The sequence below is a fragment of the Halyomorpha halys genome, unplaced genomic scaffold, assembly GCF_000696795.3.
Source record: "Halyomorpha halys isolate HHAL.00 unplaced genomic scaffold, Hhal_1.1 Scaffold646.1, whole genome shotgun sequence".
NCBI lineage: Eukaryota > Metazoa > Arthropoda > Insecta > Hemiptera > Pentatomidae > Halyomorpha > Halyomorpha halys.
This window is the reverse complement of record NW_027111017.1, coordinates 229,809-255,362: the sequence shown is the minus strand read 5'-3', so window position 1 is coordinate 255,362 and position 25,554 is coordinate 229,809. Positions and strand designations below refer to the sequence as shown.

The following is a 25,554-nucleotide window of genomic DNA, read 5'->3' as shown; positions in this document are numbered from 1 at the left end:
CAGGATTTGATGTAAACACGTATGGATATAGACATCTATTTATATATATGCCCAGAGTATATCTATATATAAATATAAAATCCCATATACATATATAGCCAAAAAATAAAAAAGAAGGTTTAGAATGTATGTATATTAACATTTTTATTGGCTTCAGCTACACTGGGAATAAGCTATACAGATATAGAAGCTTACCTCCTTAAAGCTCCTGCTCTCCTGATATTAAAGGTAGTAAGAATTTTGAAGCTTTCAGGGAGCGTTCTTTATTCCCCCTATACTTAATTAAATGATTGCAGAGTTAATAAAATCTATAAAATTTAAATTAAAAAAAAAATTGTTGATTTTGATTATTTAGACTTTTAAGTAAATACAATTGCGATTTATCTTTTAAATAAATAAATATTTTTTATTGGAAGATTATTAATTGATTAATAAATAGTTTATTATAGGTAGTCTGGGTGGCTGTCAATAAAGATACAAATTAGTAAAAAAACTATTTATCGGTAACCACCATTTTTAATGGGGTGAAATATGCTAGTGTTAATTAATGGGTTAGTGATGTTAACGAGTTAGTGGGGTCAATTCTTGATTACTAATAAATAGTTTTTTTTTACTATTTTGTACCTTTATTGATCGCCACTCTGACTATGTAATAACAAACATTCTTTATATTTAATTTCTTTTTTCAAAGATATGGATGGTTACCTTTGAATAAAGTTTTTTGATGTTTAATTTTCCCTATTTGTCATAAATTGAATCAGCTAAAATCTAGTTGATATTTATAATTACTACAATTATTCAAATTTCAAGCTTTCAGAATCCTATCATTTGAAACAATTAAAACTATTCAATCTCTCAAATTTGTAAGTAACCTAAACAGTACAGTTCACCATAACAGACCTCAACACAGTACCAAAATAGTAAAATATAACACCATACAATACAATAAGACAACAAGGGTATAACAAAAAATTACTAAAAAAATGTTTAAATACTTATAACATAGATTATTTAATTCTTTAAAATAGATTATTAGATTCTTCAATTCTTAGGGAAGAAAGCTATTCACAATTACCTGGGAACTGCATTGATTATAGATGGTTAGAAATATGACATTTAAATGATGAAGAAGGAATAATAATTCCTAAGGAACAGGAACCACAAAATGATTATCAGTTGAATACCACTGAATGTTGAACAGGAGGATATAAATCTAATGGGTGAAACTGGTGATGAAAATAAATAAAAAACTTAAAAAAGCTTGACATTTCTCTTTTGAAGTCAGTAAAATTTGCTACGTAATGAGGTGTAGATAGTTGACCGTAGATTACTGATTGAAGAAGTTTGTCGGGGGGTGCAGTCAGCAAAGAATAACATAAATAAACAAAACAAACAAAATAACACAAAACAGGGCATAAAATAAATAAATATTGTTTTGTTTATTTATGTTGTTCTTTGCTGACTGCACCCGCCGACAAACTTCTCCAATCAAAATTTGCTACAGTTTGAGGCCAAAATGAGCATTGTACTATATTAATTTCCATGATAAAAAAAAAATCTTAACAAAATGGCCATTTTGTCGAAAGAGTAATACATTTTAGAAATATTTCTTTTATTTTATAAAATATGGTTCTATGAGAATAATTTTGAAATAGTTAAATAAGAGTGAATTGATTAAACAGGCAATTCTAAGTTATCCTGAATTCTCCTGAGGAACCCTGTACAATAATTGTCATAATGGAGTTAATATAGGACCATTGGAAATCTTGAGATGGTTGTGAACAGTCCAGTGTTTGGCAAAAAGTAATTGCAAATAAATAGGGTTTTAATTATTAATTCAAATACAAATAACCACTATTACTAATACAGTGCTTCATCAAGTAGTTACAATTGTCAAATATAGCTACTAGTAATAGTAATTTTAATTCTGTAATTTCAAATTACATGAATTGTACTTACTGTAGAAAAAAAATATTTTTTTTGTTATATCATGTAAATATATGTAATGTATATATGTCCGAGCATGGATTGATTAGTATGCTGTGTAATGTAGGAACCCAATGTATTTGGACAGCATGGCAAAATAAAGCATTTCTCTCTACTTTTTCCCAACTCTGAAACCGTCTACAAGTTGTAAATTGAAGTTACATTATTTTTTTATAAAATTACTGAAGTTGAAAAAATTTATTGTACTAAGTGATTTATAATTTACAAAAAACAGTATAACTACAGAGGAATATAGAATATTATTTTCCTATTGATACCTTTTAGTAAAAATAGATTTAGCCATCAGCTTTGAGCTCTGTACCAAAATGTATTCACTAAGCCTGTTTAAGCTGATACGAGGCTATATGAAAACCTTTAATGTAGAGCACCAGTATTATCAATGAACCCAATCCTTGAGGTTTACAACTTTCCTCCACCCCATCAACATAAACCTATTCAATATGAGATCTGTAGTTGTTCACTCTACAATTTTATTTATCAGAAACTAAGAGATAAAACTTAGAACATAGTTTTATTCATTTCTATTCTTAGTAGGAGACTAGACTGGTCATACTGTCCTAAGCCCCATATTATATATTCAATATCCAAAATGTATTTCATGATTAGATTTTTATTATATTCTTATATGTAGTGAGAATACAATGAACAGTTCCATATTTTTAATTTTTTTTTTTTTGCATCCTACTAATATGCAAAAGCTGACCTGAAAGCTCTTGGATGATATTAATTAGATAAACTCATGGACATTAGAAAATAAACTACGGCAGATCTAAGAGAAAACTAAGGAATTATCTTCCATACTACCCGTTCCTTGACCACAGCAACCTACCCATTCACCTTCACACCTCTGGTACTGGAACTGGTGAGAGAACTGTTGTGGATTTAGGGAGGGTTTTTTTAAACAAAGACAAAGAGTATGTTTCATTAACAGACACCACAGACTGACTAACTCAGAACAAAGGAAAGCCAAGCTGTCCCATGTCCAAAGCATTGTCACCATCTACTGTTTTATTTACAAATCAAATAAAAAACTTATTTTCTACAACAAGAACTATTCCAACAAGCGGTCCTTGTGGCCCTTTTAGTTTGCACAACTCTGTTAAAAGTGTTGGAGTAATATTTTATCAAAACATGCTTTGGAATGCCTGGATTCCCTAAATCCCACTTATTTTCGTACCCTTTAAATATAAATGCCTGTTATGTGGTGGAATGTCTGGGAGGCCCCCGAGATGAGATAGACAATAATGAATTATTTCATTAGATTCATATTTTTGGAGTTGGAAGGTGCTCTCATATTAGCAGTTGAAATGCTAATTTTAAGTTCTTTTCCCCACTTTATGTTGCAAATATTTCTAAGGGTCTTTCTTTTCTAATTCTTTACTGTAAGAAGCTTTCCTAAATTCTTAATTCCTCACTCCATGTTCCAATGTTCATTCTTATATCAGATCTTGGCCTGCCAAATTTACCTTCTCCCGTAGAACTGATTCCTTTAGTAAATCAGAGGAACCCTTTCCTGTTTCAGTTGTAATTCCTGTTACATAATGCCATCCTTTAACTCCCATCTTATTTCTTAATCTAATTAATTATCAATCACCTGACCCATATGCACAGTATTCGTTCATACTTAAACAAACACCTATTACTTCCAAAAATTATCTGTAATTAAAATTTAAGTGACGAAATATGTTTTTGGGTATAGCTTAACAAATACCCATATATTTTATGTGACTATATTATTTTAATTGGAATGTTCCAGTATAAAAGTTACTTTTATTAACTTGTTCAAGCTCACATTAGTGATTGGTAGGTACAGCATTTCAAGACATTTCATTTTTAGAAACATTTCAAGACAGATTCTTCAAATTTTGATTTTTGAGCCAGCCAACTCATAAAATTAACGAAGACTCTTCTTAGAGCTGTTATCAAGAAAATTTATTCATAGCAGTTTAAACATTAGAGAAGAAACAAGGATCAAATACGTACACTTTTTAACCCTTTATGCTTCAGATAGAGTTTTTTACAACACTTATGGAATGTCAAAAACATTCATAACTGATCTCAATATTGTTTTCTATATGGATAGATTCACTTGGTCCAGTCACGTTTTGAAGAAAAATTAAAGATGAAAAGTAAAATTAGAATTTAAAAAAAAGTGATAAATTAAAAGAAATATTTATGCAGATTTTATTAATATGTGAATACTCAAATGCATGGTAGGGACAAACAAATTATTTCAAATTTATTAAATAATGGATATTTGCTAACTATGAGCTGGGAAGAAGTACTTAAAAAACTTTTCTTCAAAACAAATTAGAACATGGACTATAATATAACACATTTGATGAGTTTATCCAGTACTTACAGGGATAGATATCTCCAAAGTTTGTAGGTGAGGAATTGAGAAAATAATGGAAAAACTTGTCTATAGTTAGAACTTGAATGTTTTAGAGAATTGGTTTTTGATAAAAAGTAAAGGAATTATTTGCATGCTTCAATAAATAAAACCATAGTAAATTAAATTATTCTAAGACTGATTTAGAGGCCCCTATAACAACACAAGCTGGTGTTGTTATTTCAGTTGGTAAGCTCTGAATGACAAAACTTCAGTCTAATCTTAATATTTGGACAAATTTCTGACAAGATTGTAATCATGCAAAGCTAAATTTGGTTTTTTTTAATAGGTTTTTATTAACAAAACATAATCACCATAATCTGAGGAATATTTTTTTTTCATTGCCTTGACAGACCGTGGAGGTCCAAAGCTTCGCGCGATGTACTTAAGAAATACATCGCGCGTTTCCTGACGTGACTTTCACAGGATGGGTCCGTTCGTCACTCCCACGCCTATTTTTGTGAGTGCCACCCATTGGCTGACGGGCCTTACAAATGCCCGGGGGAGATTGTGAGAGATTATTGCGTAATTTTATGCTTGAAAAAATCCCGGGTAGGGCCGGGCTCGAACTCACAATCTGGTTGGCAGACAGGCGCGTTACCAGGGTGCTACCGTCACCCCAATCTGAGTAATATATGACAAGAAAACAATTCCTTCCATAATACTTTCCCACTTCCCTCACTATGATGGGTCAAATGTTATTACCATATTCAATGGGGAATTTAGAATTCAAGAGTAAAGGGAACAACCAAAACCTGTATGAGAGTAAATTGGAGGTTTGATAAATGATAGAAAATAGTAAGAAACCCGAGGGAAGGTTGATGGAGAGATAAAAGATTAACTAATCAAAGCACTTGTATGCATGGGCGTAGACACAATTTTACCTAGGGGGGAGCAGATCTCAACCACACATTTTTTTACACACATACATACATGTACTTATTTATATATACAAATTAGGGAGTGGTATTTGGTACTATAAGCCTCAACTCTACATAAATGAATAAAGTATTAGTATGATTAAAGTAGTAAACTAACTATATATATACATACAGTCCATTCGGAAACATTTGGTAAAAGAAAGATATGAAATTCCGCATTCCAAGAAATACCCCCACCATTTTATTGCTACTTCATGAAGTTCATTCATTACTTTTTAAATTTTAATAGCTATTATCACATAAAATTATTGAAAATCAGGGTATACAGTTAATTATTGTACATAAATACATGTAATATACACAATAAATACAAAAATGTAAGAGGTGATGAAGAGGTTTGCTTTGAGAGCATCAGCCTTCTGGGATTGCTGGAAAAAAATATTAGGAACCTCTTCTACGATGGTTTTCTTCTTTAATTTATTTTCAACAAACATTTTGAGATTATTAAAATAGCAAACTGTATGTTATAGTAGGAAGAATGGAATCTAAAAAAGGTTCTTTTTTATTGGTTTCCCCCATTATTTGTAGAGATAATTATATGATGAATAATTGTGCTCATTGAATCTAACCATTTTTTTTTACCAAAGAATCGACATATCTTGTCCCTTCAAAGGTTTGGTTGTGATTTTGTGATCCCTGAAGATGTCAACTCAACAATGTTACCTTCCTAATTGTAGCATGTTTTAGAAAGAAATCATCTGTCAAATAAGTCCACTATTTTCTTTTTTTTTTTCCTAGGTTCCCAAAAATGTAGGGGGGAGCCACGTATGTATTTCCCCCTTCTCCCCTCTGCCTAGGCCCATGGTTGTGTGTTAAGGAGTAAAGAAGTTGATAAGTTATTTTCTTGGAGTGGATGGAGGAATAATAGGCAAAGAGCTTAAGAATATATTGCAATATTTCAGAATATTTGTAGATATAATGACAGGAACCAATTATAACCATCACACACAGAAAAAAAAATGAATATTATGATCAAATTTGGTTTCATTCATTCACATTTCAACAAACTTGAAGGGAAACTTCTTTACAAACGTTCTACAACTCAAGAAAAAAAAATATGGGAGACAATTGATTGACGCGAGACGAAACGGAAGTAGTGGTGGAGGTAACGCTGGTACGTTATAATAGGAAAGTTTTTATATTGTAATGAGAGAGTAGAAGATCTGAGGAGTTTAACAATACCGGCAGTATCGGTCTCATTTAGTGAGCTCCTGTTATCTCATATTCTCTTATTACAACATAAAAACATTTCCTGCTAGAATTGACTTAGAAAATTGCTGTTATATTTTAATTATTACTATTATTCTGAAACTAATATTTTTTTCCTTAAGAGGGAAGTATCATCATAATTTATAAAATTTAAATAAATTATTTCATTTCCAGAAGTTTCTTTTCTGTCAGCCAGTCAGTCCCAAGACTGCAACAATTTCTTTTTTTTCTTGGTCAACCTTTTGACATCCATTCAAATAATCCTATTGGTACATACTACTTTAACGTCCTCATTAGATAAAGCCTTTTCTTATTTTCTACTCAATATCCAAGTAATTTTCTGCTATTCCTCAACTTTATAAATACTTAAATTGGGTTTCAAACAAAACATAGATGCGTCTATCATCCAACCAGTAATAATTGTTTATAAAAAGGAATATAGCAAGGAAAATGTCTTTTTCTTCATCTTTTTGATGAAGTTTAGAAATATTTCCGTCGGCTGACTTCCATCTTCTTCTGAGTGCAAAGTTGAATGTTTTGGACTCATTGGACCTTTCACCCTTAAGCCAACTCTTCAAAGTTTGGGAAGTTCTGTTCCTTCACTACGAAGAGGAAGTCAATCCAGGTGATCACGCAGATACCTGTTTTCCTCCAGAGGGTGTTTCATAGAGCCTTAAATGTAAAACAAGTAGTTGAAACGTGGATATTGAAGATCAGTATTCTTGCCAAAGCTATGCAGTTTGGCCCAAAACTTCCCATAATTCGCGAGTACTTGTGATACCCAGCAATTTAGAGAACCCATTTAGAGAACGGTGAAAATGTATTTTAACCACCACCGACTTTATTCTTTGATTATATGCTTACTGCTGGGTTATATATTTCCACCTTATAGGTTCTTCCACAGTCTCCACGCAAAGAATCTCCAGAGTCTCTGCCGAGCCTTATTTCTTGTAATTCCATATAATAGCATCTTCTAGAATAGCGGTCCCCAATCTTTTTTTTTTTTTGGTGGCGGAACCCTTTTGGTGCAAGTAGGGAAATGGTGGAATTCTTTTGACGCAAGTAGGAAAATGGTGGAACTCTTTTGGTAGCAGTAGGTAAATGGTGGAACTCCTATATATAGAGTGTCAAATACCGTATTTTCAACAAAAGCTAATAAAAACTAGGATCTTTGCACAAAACCTGAGAAAAATTAACGAATGATAAGGTTCAAAACTGTTTTGCTGACGAGGAATGGCCCATTCCTAAAATATTTCGCGGAACCCCGTTTGGGAACAACTGTTATAGAAGAATAAGGCACCCTCCCGGTGCAACCTGAACCGCCTCCTGAGATTCGGTAGTTCTGTAAGCCATAGTTTCTCAGAACAGCTATAACCATTATATTGTCGCAAACCTTCTTTTTTTTTCTTATTGTTTCATTTACATAAATTTAACTTCTTAGTTGAAGTGTATGTATTTAGTTTCGATTACTGGATATTCGAATTGTTCAATTAAATTTTATCGCAATTTTATTATTGCCACCATTCTCCATTAAATGGAATTCATGTTAACTTAAAAACACATTAGCAGTAATGAGAAAATAAAATTTTAACTTCTCATTTCATATTATGAATGTTTTTTTTCATTATGAGGAGAATAATTTAATTTTCAAGACGCATTATTAGTTTTCAATTACAGCTTGTATAGAAAAAATAACTATGTTCTATGTTTGTATGATATTGTCGAGAGTAAAGAAAAAAACTTTATTTAATGTTGTTCTCTTTTTGTCTTGACAAATAAAGTAATTAGGTAGTTCCAATAACATTTAACTTGCAATAATAAAAATTTTAATTTCGATTAAAATTAAAATCGTTTTATATTAAACAGAATATAATAGTTTTATATCCAATGTTTAATATTTTAAAATTCTCTCTAGTTAAAAGAAGTATAAGCCGACCGTAGATAAGTTTTCATTTTACCTATAAGCTTATCAAAGTTTTCTTTATTTTTGGCTACACTGACGAATGAATCAGAGCTAACTTAAGTTGGGGGAAGTTTATACTCATTGAGAAAACAGACTGTGTCAAATGTTATAGTGGATATGTCACTTATTGTTTTTAGTATTTTTTTATAGTTACCATTGTTTTCCCGTTGGCCTTGTAATATTTTATGAACAAAACTGTGATATTCGCCATTTAGTGTTAGTATGATGTTATAACCATGTCTCATAAATCTGACAATTTAGAAATTGTTCATGAAGGTTGGCTAACTAAGTCACCTCCTTCTAAAAGGATTTGGAGAGCGGTATGTAATTTTTTTTTTTTACTTTTTAAGTATTGAAAATATAACTAGTAACTGTTTGTGATGCTTGAGTCATCTCTTATCTATTAATTGGAATATCAACAAAAGATTTTCTATTTTGAACCCTTTATTTATCTCTTGACTTTTTTTTGTTTGTGTTCTAGGAAATAGTAGATTTACATTTACCTATTAACAGTATATTTATTAAGGTCAAATTTTCATTGTCATTAGTTCTTTATCTGATATATGTTTGATAACATTGATGCTATACCTTATTCTGGCAATAAAATTGGTTATACAATCTATCATATTTTCTTTTTGTAATATGTTTATGTTATTACAATTAGCTAGTTACTAATAAGGGTGTGTTTATTGTTGGTTAGCCAATTGTTCATTGTAAACTTTGTGTAGAAGGCGTATTTTTGAACACTAATGTTATTATCACTTAAGTATGTGGGGAAAAGTAATTGATCACTCAATATTTTCATTTCTTTATTAGATATTTTTTATAAAAGCATCATAATTATGTTTTAGTTGTTACAATATTTAAGCATAGGAAATAAAATCCACATTACGCAGCATAATAATTTTTACATAATTATAAATTATATATATGAGAAGATGGTTGGGAGGTGCGGTCAAAATTACTTCAACTTATTTGTGTCATATTTTGACCTCACCCCCCAACCATCTTCTCCTCGTATAAGTCATCCACGGTCAACTATCTCTCATGATTACAAATTATATAATTTTAAAGGAAAAGAAGTATTTGAAGTTTCTTGTTGCAACTTGGGATAGGATAGGTTTATAATCTTTTACAGATCCCATATATGTTTAACCCTTAATTTTATTTGTGAACAAGTAAGTTCTATTTATTTTAGTTTTAGCCATTTTTGTGTTTTATTATTTGGAAAACATGTATAGAAAGTAAACATAAATTTTCTCTAGTTACTCATTCAAAATTAGTATCGTTCAAAAAAATACTTCGAGTGGTAGTTAAAAATTAAATCTTTCTACTATTTATTATATATTGGTGTTATGGGATTTATCAAATTAGAAGTAATAAATAATAAGAGGAAGATGCAAAGTTGAAATTTACATTGCAGAAAAAGTGGAGGGGGTTGTTTTTCAGCCCAGTCATGCTCATCGATTATTGTTAATTAATCCCTATAATAGTTTTTCTATCTAATTGGCAATTCAACCTAGGGGTAGGTCTTAGCTGCCTCTTGGAGCTTCTGCTATCCAACTCTATCTGCTACGATATCTTCCAGTTTAATGTGCTGAGAAGGATTCTGGAGTTAGCTGGCACACTGTCCTCCCACTTAGGTCTGGGTTTACCCCTTTCTTTTAATTCGGTCAATCCTATCTTCGAGCACTTTCCTAGGAATATCTCCTTCATACATTGAATAATGCTCCTTAATTCAGATTACATATCCAGCCCAACCTAACCATCATAGGTTTTTGAAGTCTACAAAATTAGCTCCTGGTACTTGCATTTTCTCTAAACATCTTCCTTCACAGTTCAGTAAATATATTGTAGGATTTTCCTTTCAAATACCATCTGCTGATCTTTATCAACCTTTGTCTAAGTCCATACTTCTGAGTTATAATTTAACACTGGTCTAATCCAGGTCTTATACAATCTGATCTTAGTTTGCATCATGAGAAAACAGCTTCTGATCTGTTTCATCAAGCTAAAATAGTAACTGATTGAAGAAGATGATCGGGGAGTGCGGTCAGCAAAGAACAACATAAGTAAACAAAAAATTATTTTTTTATGCCGAGGTTTCAACCTGAGTTACAGGTCTTCATCAGGGCTATCAAACAAAAGAGATAACAACCAATATTCAGAGAAACATAAAATTGAAAAGAAATTGTATACAAACAAATTTAGAAATATACTGTTCCGGGTAACCTATGGCAAGCGAAAGGTTGAATTAGAAAGGCTGCCATATATAAGATTAGTGGCCAACAGCCAAAACTCATCTCCAGCGCTCTCGGTGGTGAGAAGTACTCCGGCAGATGAGAGAGAGCCATCTTGTTTTTGTATTTTGCCAACACAGTTCTTTTTTTCTCTTTTTCTTAACAATCTTCGGTAATGAAAATAAGTGAGTAGAGAGACTCGGAGGTGCCCCCCGGAGCAGAGGAGAGAGATCTAGATTAAGAAATGAGGGTATTAAAGAGATAAGGAGGGAGAAGCCAGAGAATGGAGTAAGTCGGCCAAATGCAACAACTAACATATACATCATCACCAACCACCTCATTACATCTACAATTTTCCATAGCCCAGTCATTCAAAATTTACTAACCCATCTAATCATGAATGTTTCATTTCGGCCACCCCCTATCCTCTTGTATCTTAAACTTAGAATTTTATTTTCATTCAATCATGTTACATTTTTCAATTATACAGTCCACTCAAACCCAACCAGCCAACCAAAAGTGAAGTGTTCCTGGCATTAAGGTGAAGGCATACTTCATGCATATACAAAATATTGAATTGGATAATAAATTATAAAAAATTGATAATTGAATAATAAAAAATAATTGATCGATAATCATAGAATTAGATGGTAGCTGATTGATAACAGGGAAGGATGAAATATAATATTATGTAGGTAAGAAGATATGTATAATATAAGTTATGTAAGTAGTGTCAAAAACTGAAACAAATATTGAATCTACAAATTGAACAATAGGACAGAAAATGAAATGTAGTGTCTGAGTGACTTATATCTGAATTACAGTGTGAGCATCAACTTAAATACCTATACATATAACTATAAGTAAATATTCATATACATATAAAATAGGAAAAAGGTAGAAGAAGAAATATGAAGAATGGGAAATGAATAATGTAAGAAATATGAGAACGAGAGAAGAGACTGTCAAGTGAGGAAGGTTGGCTAAAACTGATTGATTTGTAGAAAGGCACACTAGAGTGAGCGACGGAAGGACAAAGGATTCACTAGAAACGTGACTGTCAAGAAAGACCGTTAGGACCAAACAGTTGATATGAAATGAAAATGATAAAATAGAAGTAAAGTTACGGATTAAAAAACATAAAACCAGTGATAAGTAAAATTATGAAGCCCAAAGGTCAAAAAATTATGAATAAAAATTAATAATAATAATAATAAAAATAAATAAAAAATAAAATAAAAAAATAAATTAACTATTTGGGAATAGGCTAGGGATAGGTTTTGTTTGTCCGTTTTGGGATTGACTAAAAATCTAATTGTATAAAAATGCTTTCGGATTACTGTCATTTGTCGTAGTTAGGGACAGAGGCTAGTATGGAGGTATTGTCAAAATCAAAAGATTGTTTGAGTGTTAAGCTGTGTTTGGATAATTTTGAAGCCGTGAAGTTACAGGAGGAGACGGAATATTTGTGCTGGGTTATGCAGTCTTCAGTAGTCTACGGTCAACTATCTACACCTCACTAAAATAGTAACAATTGGCTGACATTTTCCTCTCGCTTATTTCCTTAAAAATGTTGTTGACTGATGCCATGAGAGATCCAACTTGAGATCTTGTACTCTTTCAAATTTGTAAAAAAATATCTCGATTTAACTTATGTGAGGATAATTAGTAGTTAACAGAGGGAAGTATTGATTTCTCTTGTCCTTTTGCCATGAAAACTGTAATTTTATATAACTCCATTGAATTGAAAAGATAAGAGGCTACTAGACTAACTTCGCATGAAGAAAATTTTGATCTGTCAAAAGCGGTGAAGTGAAACAGAGATTTATTTTCATTCCCATCACGTTTGTCAATTACTATTGATTAATCCCTGCCAATGTCCTTGATAGCATTTATCTGAAGTTAAGAGCACCATGGAAATTTATTACATGGCTTCAGATACAACTGGTGCTATTGCTTGGATCACATTTGACCCAATTCATGACATGTATAATTACATTTTTGCAGGTTTTCAAAAAAAAAAAAAAAAATAGTGATATTGTGTGAAAGATTTATTATATATATTAATTGATAGAATCCCAAATTTTCTTGCATGTATTATATAAATAAGATTTACATTTGATTATTTGAAGTATTTGATAATTACTTTGGAATCCAAATTTGGTTATGACTTTAATGATGAATGTTTATTGCAGAGATGGAGAAAACGGTGGTTTGTTTTAAGGCATTCTGGAGAGCTTCCTGGTCAATACTATTTGTACTATTATACTGATAGAAACTGTAGAACCTTGAAGGGGCAAATTGATTTAGACCAATGTGACCAGGTAATGAATTACTTTTTCTGATTGATTTTGATCAGAGTTATTTAGTTAAGTATAAATTAGTTCTGTTAACATATGAAATCTAATATCCATTAGTATTTTATGGTTGACTGATTTCCATTTAAGTCAAAAAATAATTTATTGAATTTCAATTGTTTATTTCAAATAATGAAAACATTTAGTCTGAAATTTCAAACCTAATGATTAAAATAGATTCAGGTTTTTATAAAAATGTATAGGCTATTCTTCAGAAGAAATCAAACTATGTTTATGAAGAAATGGTAGATTTCTAGAACCTTGAGGATGAAACTGAATGAAAATGTTTTAGAAACCAGCTAACTTACAGAACTCAGGAATTAAAACATGAAAATTATCATACCATCAAAATTTTTGAGATAAATGATTAAATATTTGTTTTAGCTCGTGCTGATATTTTGTCAAAAAGAATGTAACTATTCTATTTTATTTCATTGTAAAGAAAGTCCGCCTGAAAACTAAGGACATTGAGGGCAATTAGGTAAGAAATCTATTTGATTTTGGAGTTGTTAGAGGGTTGACCATTTTGTTCTTAACCTCAAAAGAATGAGAGAATTGTGCTGTCAACGAATAGGAATTGTATAGGAGAAATTGCCATTATATGTGTGTGTGACCTACCACTTTTAATCCACCAGTCATCATGGTGTGGAACCTGATGTCAAATATGGTGTTCCTGGAGTTTAGTCTTTGGGCAAGGTTAATTTGATTTGGTACAAGATCACGTAAGAATATTTTTCAGAATTAGGTTATTGCCTGAGGGTGATTGATATTTTTTTGTAAGGTGTCAGTCTCTAATAACTTCTTCAGTGTCATCTTAGCATTTAGAGTATCCCATTGTACAAGGATTTATGAACACAATGGAAACTTCTTAAACACCCAACATCAACAGATAAAACAGCTCTTTTACAAATTGATTAAGTTTAGGAAATTGTGGAGCCAAGATGTTTATTTGAATCTGAATACCTTTCAAGAATATTTTACTGTCTAACTAAGTTGCTCTTGTCGATCAGATTTATTTTTGGTTTAATATCATAAATTTCGTCATGATGAAATATTTTTCCATAGAAATTAACTTTTTATTTTTACAAATTAATGAATATAAGAGAATGTGACTCAATCCTTCTACAAATTAATGAGTATGAAAGAATATGCATAATTATTTTAGGTTGATGCTGGACTGGAATTTGAAAGCAGCAAACATAAATATCGTCACATGTTTGATGTTCGAACTCCAAAAAGAACTTATTACTTAGCAGCTGAAACAGAAGCAGATATGAATAAATGGGTGGACTGTGTGTGTCATGTTTGTGGATTAAAACCCTACATTCAAGATGAAAATGGTGAGTTTTCTTAAACTTTTTTTTAGCATAAAAATAAATAATTATCATTTGTTTATTAATGATTATGCATTAACTTCATGTGAACTTTCTTGTTAATTATATAACTTTTAGTAAACTGTAATGTTTTTCTTGGCTAAAATTTTGAAATTGTCTTCTCAAGGTGGGATTACAATTTTATTAATTTCTATTTTTAGAATTACCTAGTTAAATTAGTTTATATACTGATTCTAAGTTCATCTGTTTTAAATTTAACATAACAATACACACATACACCTATATATATTTCTTGTTACCAAATATCATAGTTGATACTGAAAAACCTTGTCTTTACAGTGTATTATATATCATATATGTACGCAGTATACTATATCATGCAATTCAATAAAGGCAAAAACTATCAATATTAATTGGTCCTCTTTTAAAAAAATCTTATAGGACTGACAGTTTGAGAAGCCCTGGCAGATTCCAAATATTTTATTGAACTTTATAAACTGGAATGAGATAAAGTTTTCTCCCTGTTTTTTATTCTTTAATTTTATATATCAGAGGTTTTATCAGTAGACCGCTTAGAGTTGGTTAATTTGTAGATAAGTAACAAGATAGTACCATGTTTATCTGTGAAAGATGGAGAGATGGGAGAAAGTTCTCTAAAATATGGATATCTGTACCAAGATAAGAATTATTAATTTTTAAGAGATAAGGGAAATGCTTCGCTCAACCGTATTAAGGAGAAATGGAAATTGGCTGAATATTGGTTAGAAAACACTCTCCCAAGGGTAGGGTCTTGATTGGAATCAAAAGATGTAAAATACATATCCTGGGAAAATGAGGTAGCCTAATAACTTCCCATCCACCTTTTGATCTATTATGAAGAATAATGCAAAGCATTTTATACTTGTTTTAATTTTTTTAATGAGGTGAGGTTCCTACCTATGAATTTGGAATGGTCCTGTGCTACAGGTTTAGTGTAGCAACAATTAATCTTTCTGAATGAATTTTTAAAAAATAAATAAAATTATTTATTCCTTTTCCTTTACCAATTTTTCATCATGAGGATGTATGCACAAAATGCCAACCGCATGAACAGATTAACTTTTTACCCATTGCAGTGGATTTTAACCCTTATCGGTCGTAAGTCACCTCTCACGTGACAACAGTACTATGTCGCTGCGGTCGTAGGTCATATGAGAGGTGACAAGAAGAAACATGTTGAAACTCACTCTGTGAGAAATGCATGTACTATTAGCATTGCTGCTGATCCAGTTATCTTTACTTGATCTTTGGGTGTTTTTCACCTTAGTGGATAATTTGCACGGATTAGGGATTTCACTGTCAATATATATACATATGACAGTTAATGTGACTGTTAGTCCTCTGTCATTAGTTGTACAATTAAAGATCATGCCAGACCTAGTGCGACATTACCATCGCAGTAAAACTGTTGTGACAGTAACTATCAAGTAGTGTAACCACCATGGTAGTGGCTAACACTTTTGCTGCAATAATAGAAACTGTACGATAGGTCATAGTCGAGGCATATACATGTGATGATTAACGTTTCAATTCACTGACCTTTCTTGTAATATCAAGTATGATGGCAGAGTTTGTGTGACAGTACTATCATGATTATAACAGTCATACAGCTACAGTTATAACTATTCTCCAACAGCTTAGATCTGTAAAGAGCATTTTGTGTTTTTTAAACATAGAATTAATGCTAACTGGTTTCTAAATCTACCAATTGAATAATAAAGATAATAAAATGTGAAAATATGAGTTAACGATTTCTTTTTAATTCGGAGTTATGGCCACTTGCAGAGCTGTTCACTGAAACCAATGAGACATTTCGTAAAGAGAAAAATACATTTTTTTTTACAAAGCGGTTGGTGTGAGACAGTTACTTGCCCTTAAAGACAACTCTAGGCTAAAAAAAACCTTCCTTTTCATTGGAATACCTGAATTTGTGAAGAGTCAAAGTAAGATTGTTATTAGTTTTCAGCTATTATTTATTGATTACATTAATTTTTATTCATTTATTTCTTTTACTATCTAATTACCACTGGTAATTATTATTAGTATTATTTATTTTTTGTGGAGCGTGAGATTTTAGCCTATTGGCTGTTTCACACTTTCACAAAATTAAAAAATAGAAGAATAAATAAATAATTTTTTGAGTTTATTATAACTGGAAATGCCTTAGAATATATTGTTAAAGTACAAATATTTTTACAAAATGTACATTTTCAATAAAACCTGGCAACTAAGTTACTTGAATATTTGTGACCTGTTAGTAGACAAAGTGGAAAATATGGGAAACAATAATGAAGTCCTTATTGCACGGAAGTATCCAGGGTTGTCTAGACTCGGAAAACCAGAAAAAGTTAGGGATTTATTTTCTACAAAAGTCAGGAATCCGAGGAAAGCCTGGTAAACTGGTGTGGCAGGAATACACAGATAAAATGAAAAAATTTGTCAATTATTATAGAAGGGTTTACTAATTAAATTATCACATCAAGAAATGACAAAATATTTCAGAATTACTATAACAACACTAAATATGTATTTTTGAGTAAAATCAAAGTATAAGATTCCCAATGAACCTAATATTTTAATAAGGTACAGCCGATTCCAAGATAAAGGCTTTGAAGTTGGTAAACTGATGTTTTATGACTGTCATTTGACCAGACTTTGAAGTAGAATTTGTGTTCCTTTATTCCTGAATATGGATATTTCTTTAAAAGAAAAAAGAAGTCATATGTGCTTTCCTTGAAGACCCGATTCTCATTTTTATTGAATTTCACTCAGAATTTTCAGCGAAATAGGAAATATTGTACATGCCCACAATTTCGCATCACCCAGTGGGGCATATGACAGTTCTAGCTGGACAAAATCATTTTATTACCAATTTCCATGTTTTTGATGTTGCTTATTACAGAAAAAAAAAAACTTAAAAATTCAAAAACCACTGGTTTTCCAGGAATTTTTTCAAGCAATTTTGCTACACTCCCGGTATTATTGCCTCCCCACTCGTCCAATGAACCATTCATTCTTATTCAAAATATGTCTGTCAAGATATAAAAGATCAAAATATTGTAAATTAAAGTTATAGTAGGAATAGTTTCAAATCAAGACGGAAAAGAATTAGCGTCTTCCTGTGAAACTAAGATAACTTCGACAAAAAAAGAGATGAACTCCTAATAATGAAATATAGTTAGTACCAATAAATTATTTATTATTTTTTAGTGGAATTAGTATTCCCATTTTGTTGAATTGTTTTTGTTAGAAATTTCATAAAATTTTTTTTTGAGGTTAATAACTTCCGGTTGAATGAAATCTGTATTAAATTATCATAACATGGTACAACGTTTCGGGACCACTGTCCCATATTCATGTACTTTAATCCTCATAATTTCATATAGGAAATCATGTCACACTTTACACTGTTCTCTCTTTTCTACCATAACTTATTTGTGGATCTTCACTTCTCCTTAGCACAGAGGTATTACTCTATACTCTATACTTTATACTCTATAGAGTAATGGCTGTGCTAAGGAGAAGTGAAGATGTACAAATAAGTTATAGTAGAAAAAAGAGAACAGTGTAAAGTGTGACATGATTTCCTATATGAAATTATGAGGTTTAAAGTACATGAATATGGGACAGTGGTCCCGAAACGTTGTACCATATTATGATAATTTAATACAAATTTCATTCAACCGGAAGCTATTAACCTCAAAAAAATTTTTATGAATTGACTCACCAGACTTCCTATAGACATAATCCAGTTAGGAATTTGATTTTGTGGAAATGATGACCAATGGAGAAATAAACTACATAATCTATGTAAATGAAAATAAAATTTTTCAAAATTTTCGGTGTCGTACTGGGAACGTTCTTGGCTATTAAAATTTATCTGTAGAAAAAAAGTTATGATCAAAATTAATCACATATTGCATTTAACTCAAAATGTGATAATTTTTTTTATATAATGTTTATGAGACAATATGATAGGTCTTGGGATTACCTAAACAAAGACAAAAAATCACCTTAATCGGACTAGTATTAGCAAAGATATAGTGAATTTTTGATGTCACTTACCTGTATAAACAAAAATTGTATGTTCTTTTGTTATGTATCTATGATCTTCAAAAATTCTTAATTAATTTACAACCTGTTTTTTTTTTAATGTTCGATGTTGTAAGGGCTGGAACTGAAGTTGGGTTACGCTCCACTCCTCTTGGACTCGATAGCAACCTCAAAACTCGTGGCTTCAATTTTTATACTGTATTTTTCTTTTTACGATCGTCCTATGCTACCAAAAACAAATCTATGCACAGGAATGTTTTCTTTGCTTGTGGCATATACGTAGCTAAACAAGCTCTAATTTTAATTTGTAACTTTTTTCTTTATTTATTGTCTTTTTTGTTCTCAGTTAATTAAAAATATTGAATTTCTAATTAATTTAGTAAACTATAATTAATACCATTTATTTTATGTAGATATTGTCTTTTTTTCCAGGTTACCCTAATGATAAACGGTGAACAAAACAACATTAACATCAAGAGTAATTACCTGTTTATTAAAAATAAAATTTTCGTCATTAAATTCCAGTAGAATCAATATATGTTAAAATTTGTCTTAAATAGATTGTTGAGAAATAAAAAAAAAATGTAAATATTTATTCATTTATTTAAACAACGTTATTACAAAATGTGAAAATAGATTTTATTTTTATAATTTACTTAAAAATATTGAAGTATTATTTATATTTAATTTCACTAATTTATTATAAATTATGAATAATAAACTAATTATTTCTTCTTACAATAGAATGTAGAAGTACTTTTTATAATTACCTTACTTTCTGCGTATTTTAATTACTATTTACAATTGACAAGATTGGTGCTGTCAATTAAATTAATTTGAATTTTCTGAATCTGGAAAAACAATTTTTTCATTAAATTATTAATTATTTTACGGAAATAAATTATTTAAAAAAATATTCAATCATAATGAAAGTAGAAAATTACCACCATCAACAGTCTCTATCTCTTCCTGTTATTGACCATGATTATGTTAATAAAAATTGCCAAATATTATAAAATCAAATTAAAAAAAAATTTTTTTAATTACTAATTCAAAATTTGTTTTTTTATTATTTAAATAAATGTAAAATTTAGTATTCAAGACTTAAATCATAAGAGATATTAAAAACTAATCAAGAACTCATCTTAAAATATTCTTGAAATAGAACAAACTTAACTTTTCGGAAATTGGTAGTTTTTGAATAAAAGTTTGCTTGGAATAGCTCATTCCAGGTAGGCTATCATCAATGGGTAATCCCCAAATGTTGGTGATGGCGCATATCCAGAAACACCTACATCCAACTCCAGAAACCTTTATGTGGTTTACTGAACTACGTCTGCCCTGAACGTTTTAACTTAAAACCACTCCTGAAGAACTTTCTCATGATAAGTAAACTGAGGAAATTATTCCACAACTCCACTGATGGTCAAGGTTGATTATGAAGATGGTCCAGCGAATATTTGCTCAGTTCACTTATCAAGAGACAGCCCTGGGATATTGTCTCTTCCAGGAACTGTGGGAGGAAGTACAATTCTAAAACTAAAATTCTTCTGAAATATCCTAATATATATTTTTTTATTTAGAACTTTTTCCCTTTTATATAATAAATTTATGTTTTTTTTTTAAGTACTGTGAAATTTCTTTCTAACGGAAACATACATGGAACTTGATTTAGTCTGTTAGTAAGAGATAAATTAAAAAAAGAAGAAAACGTTCGGAATCATTTATAAAAAATTTAAATTGGCAGATAGCATTGGCAAATTCTGAGGATAATCATGGGGTAACCTGTGATTATAGTGCCAAGTTATAGAAACAAAATTAGTCCAGTTGTATCGGTGAAATCCCTTGGACGAGGTATGAAAACTTTTTTGTATTTGATTCTTGAATTTTTCATGTCGTGAAATGTAAAACCTCTAATTTAGAGGAGAGGGATTTGTATTTATTTTTAAATATAGAGTTACAGAATGTTGGCTTCATAACAAGGAAATGTTCCTTAGTGCTGTCAATATCCTCTAATAAAATAAATAGAAAGAGTTTCTGGGAAAAAGAATAGGAAATTCAGAATAAAACAATCAAAACTAAACAAAAATGAAAAGTTCATTAAAATTTTTGAATTATCGAAGCTACATAAGAAAATTTCTTGAGCAATGATTGTTTTAGTTATGTAAGTACAGTAGAACCCCTGTTATCCGGGGTATTGATGGGTATAGGGATTCTTGGATAATCAAATTATTACATTTTTTTGACATAATATAATAGATAAGAAGGTCAATTAAAAAAAATGCAAAAAGTCACTTTTATTAACAAGCAAACGTTTTATTTATATTAAATTATAACATACAAAAATAAATAAAATGTAGAGTTTTTCATTGTTTCCTGAGTACACAATATTTGGGCCAATGATGATTCAAAGTTGGAAATGTCTTTTTTCTTCTTCAAAATATAACGAACAGTTTGCTCGCCAATTCCTAATTCAGCATACAATTTTGTAACACATTCACTTGTTTCTACTTGGTTTATCATGATTAATTTCTGTTTAAGCATTAAAACGACATGTTTTCTTTTATTGTGACATTTCGTTAGTTCATATTTAAATGGAGTCTAAAGCACAACTGAGTTAATAATTTTGTTTTGCAGGCCTTCAGACCAGAAAGATTCAAAATTTCATAGAAAGATTTGAAAGCATTACTGTTCCTACAGTATGAATTGAACTAGTAGTTACTGGAAACATCTCATTCACACTATACCAGCTTGCCGTGTTTTTCTATTCATTATTTTTAAGAATAATACATAATTAACCATTATGTAATCATTTAAAATAATCTCCTTAAGTATTCATTTTTTAAAATAAATATTTACATGTAAAATAAATGGTGTGAAAATTAAAAAAAAAAAAAAATTGGCCACTCGGAACACCAATTAATAGAGACCCGGATAATGAGGGTCCTACTATTCTGTAAAAAAAAGAAAATGTGTTTGTTTCTTTTTTATTCATTTTAATATGAAATATGGTTTGTAAAGGACATATATTTTCTCAGTAATTTGACTTTCGAATTAGTTTGTAGTTAAATAACCAATAATTCAATTCAAAAATATGTTAATTCAGAAAATGGAAAAAAACATCTGTCTGTCGAAGTTTGCGTGGAATTTTGACTAAAAACACATAAGTAATAAAAAAATTTAAAAGAATACGTTATATACCCTAAAAACAACAATTTTCATGTGTCAATAGTTTAAAATAACAGTATAGTATTTGTTTTAAGAAACACTTCAATGGTAACAGAATGAGCTCTTTTCTGTGTAGCCCATTGTATATAATTGCTAAGTGCTCTCCAGTTATAGCCTTTTAAGAGTGAATAATTGCTCTGGAGGACAAGTCCGCTACCCAAAATATTTTATTCTAATTTCACTGAACTTGGGACAAGTCCCCAAGAAGTGAAAATTATCTTCCTTTTCCTTGGAGTTACAGACCAAGCTGTTATTTATACTATCTTGTGTCCACGGTTTCACACTTAAATTCAGTAATCCCTCCCTACAACAGAAAATTCACCACATCGATACCTAGTCATAATTATCATTACGTATGGCATTACCATTTCTACCGCACATAAGCCTGCGTACAGAGAAGAACTGGATCGGAGAAACTTTTCAAGGTCTCTTTGTTTTTCCAATTCCTTTACTTTACTCTGTGTCTGACTGTGGTAAATTTTTCATGCAGATTGGCAACATTTGAAGGATCAAGATTAACTCCATAAGATTCCTAAAATTCCCACGACTTCTGGTACCAATAAACTTTCACCTCTTTTGCTAGGATATGAGGTAAGCAGAAACTGGGCATCTCCAGAACTTTTAAAATATAATCTAAGTGCGTTTTCAGTGTATAGGAGAATATCGAGGCGATATCTATTTCCTGACTCAAAATATAATTAGGTGTATATCTGAGAAGGAGCAATAATTTTTTAAAAAATATATTATAAATTTCTCTAGGATGTCATAATGCTTGTAACCTCATGCCTGCCCTACATAAAATACCACCACCCGCGAGATAGATTTTTAAACTTCTAATTTGCTTGTGTATGGTGCATTATGGCTTGCTATCAAATTATACCAGGTGGGGAGCTCAAACCAAATTTGGCCTGACTGACCCTTTCTGAAAAGTGGCAACCCAAGATCAACTTTGGTGTAATTATCACACCCAGGTATTTATTCTCATATTACTACCTCAACTGGGTTTCCTCCCAAACTCCACCTCTTGAACCTGGATTGCTGACCTCCTTTGCGGAAAACCATAATTTTTATTTAGCCAGGCTTATATGCAGGATCAACAAACGACAATAATTCTCCTGATGGTCTATCATTTGCTGTAATTTTACAGGAGTGGGGCCAGCACTACAACGTTGTATGCATGCAGCAAACACCTGATATTTATCCCTGCTATTTCCAGCATATTAAGCCCTTAATTTGAAATACTCAATATATATTGAAATGTTTTTATAATGCTCACCTAGGGGTCTGGGAAAATGAGGACAATAACCTGGAAAATGCTATAAACTGGAAATCACAAATTTTATACGTACACATTAATTATTACACAAATAAAAAAAATAATTTTTAAAATTTACTTGATGTATAAATAAAAAAAAAGCTCTCGAATCAATAATGTTGATGTTCCTGGTTTAAAGTAAGCATAGTTTTTTTTGTTTTAGAAAATATAAAGTGTTTTTAAAGATATAATTTTCTAATTTATTTATTCAATTTGGGAGCTTCCTCTGAAAATAATTAATCGTTTCTTCAACCATTCCAGAGTTAAGAAAAAAAAGTTTTACTTTTGATTGAATTAACTTATTGTAAGCTTTGGTCCATAAGAGCCTTAGTTAAGGGTTGAGATCTGATTAATTCTTAACTTCCCGCTCTATAATCAAAATTCCATAATTAGGTTAGACTTATCTTGCCTTTGAAACATTCACTTATAATTAGTATTGGTTGATGTGTGTTCGTGGGGTTAGAATTTTTCCAGGAGAGATGATAACTTCAAAAACAATTAGAAGGAATTCTTCCCTGCCTGTCCTGCCCCCGAAATTCCTAATGAAACAACCCTATGGGGTTTAAACATTTGAAAAAAACTTGCTTATAAAAATCCAATGTTTTATAGCAATTCAATGCTGTTTAAGCCTAGTGGTCAGTTCATTATTTGAAAGTAGTTTAATGACCGCATTCTGTTTCCTTCACTTCTCAGTGTCATTATCACTTAGTTACTAACATCCCTAAAAATCGGACATAATATTCTCAACCTTTATAAAGTCAGTATTTATCCACAAAGCATTTCAACCTGAAAGAAACTTCCTACCTACTCCACTCTCATATCCACAAGAGATTACTAGTAAAATTTTGTAGTGTTGAGATGGTTAAATTTCTGTAAGACAAAAATATAAAATCCGTTCAATTTATTCTAAAAAGAGAGAGTGAAAATAAGGGAACTATACTTATAGATGAAATAGATCTGAAATATCTCATTAGAAATGCAACGAATGCTCTATAGTTAACTGTTTGAGCAATATTAAATGACCATGTAACAAAATAAGAATTTTGAAGTGGATTTTCATGTAACTACTTTTCAAAAAGGGGTAGTATGTATAATGGAAGAAAAGAAATTAGAAGAGGCTAAGGCAAATACAAATGGGGCAGTGGATGGAGAGAGAGATAAACATGGTGTGTGTAAATATGAAGAGACTGTGTATATGTGGGAGTAGTCTGGTTTTAAGTTGAAAAGAAAAATAAAGTAGTGATGTCTTGTGAAAACTCTCTGTCTCCTTATCAGCTTTAATTTGAGTTTGTAAATAAATGTTAGTTGTGTCTCCCATAAATTATTATATAAGTTCGCTAAGTTTATTTTAGTTGATAAGTTATTACTAATTAGTAGTAGTTTAGTTTAGGAAATTATATGTTTTAACGGAAATTTTCAGTTAAAGTACATTGTTTTGTTAGTAAGAATTAATTGTTTATGAATTATGAAGTAGATTATTTCGGTTATCTTTAAATAAAACAGATGTTTTTGTAAGTATGTGAGGTTTTAGTATAAATTCCAACCTCTTTCTCTATTATTATTATTAAATGTTAATCCTTCATGCGATCGTGGATTAAGAACTGGAATTAAGGACATAGTTCAACCACCTGTAGATTTAAATTTATTCAAACATTTAAGAACTTCTTCATGATTCTTGTGTCTACGAGAAGCACTTGTTTAGCCACTCTTAGCACGTGGAGTAGTAATTCCATTCCATCTGTTCCTACCACTGTTGACTTTAGGATCAGCCCATTCGTCAATATTATTATTGGTGTTACTACTATTAATGTTATTACTATTATTATAGCTTATAATTTCATGATAAATAATGACTTTGCTAAGGTTTGAATATTATTACAAAATTGTCTACCTATGGTACTATTACCAATCAATATTATAACATATACAATCCATATATATAACCCATGAATGTTATAACAATATTGTCTATCCCATAAGTTTAGTTATAGATAATTGCAGAGTTCATCAGTTTTTGTTAAAACACGGGACCACGAAGCCCACATGCTGGACTAGTTACCAGTACCTGTGTCATTGGTCCCTTGGGAAAACTTTCTTCCAAGATTGTAAATGACTAAGGGAAAGAATATTGTGTTAGTGCACATCCTTGTAGCAATTTAAATCTATGCATTACCAGTAGCATGAGCAATTGATTAAGAATATTGGGTAATAGTTGCAAGCTTGGTGTTTGTCTTTACCTAGTTTTAGAATCAGCAGAACTTCTGATTGCTACCTGATATTTAGAACTTCTTTTGTCACACATGGTTGTAAAATTGTATTAGCTAGTTCAGATAACTTGGTGAGAGGTGTTGGATCATTGAATAGTAGATATCATTTGAGTCTGGTGTAGAATTTCATTTAACCTGTATTGTCAGGGAGATTCAGTGGGAAATGTTGACTAAAATAATGAGTATTTCAATTTCGTAGAAGAAAAATA

At 30.7% G+C, this 25,554-nt stretch overlaps 1 protein-coding gene across 1 annotated transcript in view; it reads left to right on the top strand.

The window, feature by feature from the left end:
* The first annotated feature begins 8,547 nt into the window (after positions 1 to 8,547).
* The window catches only part of dos (daughter of sevenless), a 29,616-nt gene continuing 12,609 nt past the window's right edge, over positions 8,548 to 25,554 (top strand). The window contains exons 1-3 of the mRNA XM_014427454.3: positions 8,548 to 8,832; positions 12,948 to 13,076; positions 14,275 to 14,449. Of these exons, the coding sequence (XP_014282940.1) occupies positions 8,749 to 8,832; positions 12,948 to 13,076; positions 14,275 to 14,449 (388 nt within the window). The 5' untranslated portion in view covers positions 8,548 to 8,748. The remainder of the gene's footprint in view (positions 8,833 to 12,947; positions 13,077 to 14,274; positions 14,450 to 25,554) is intronic.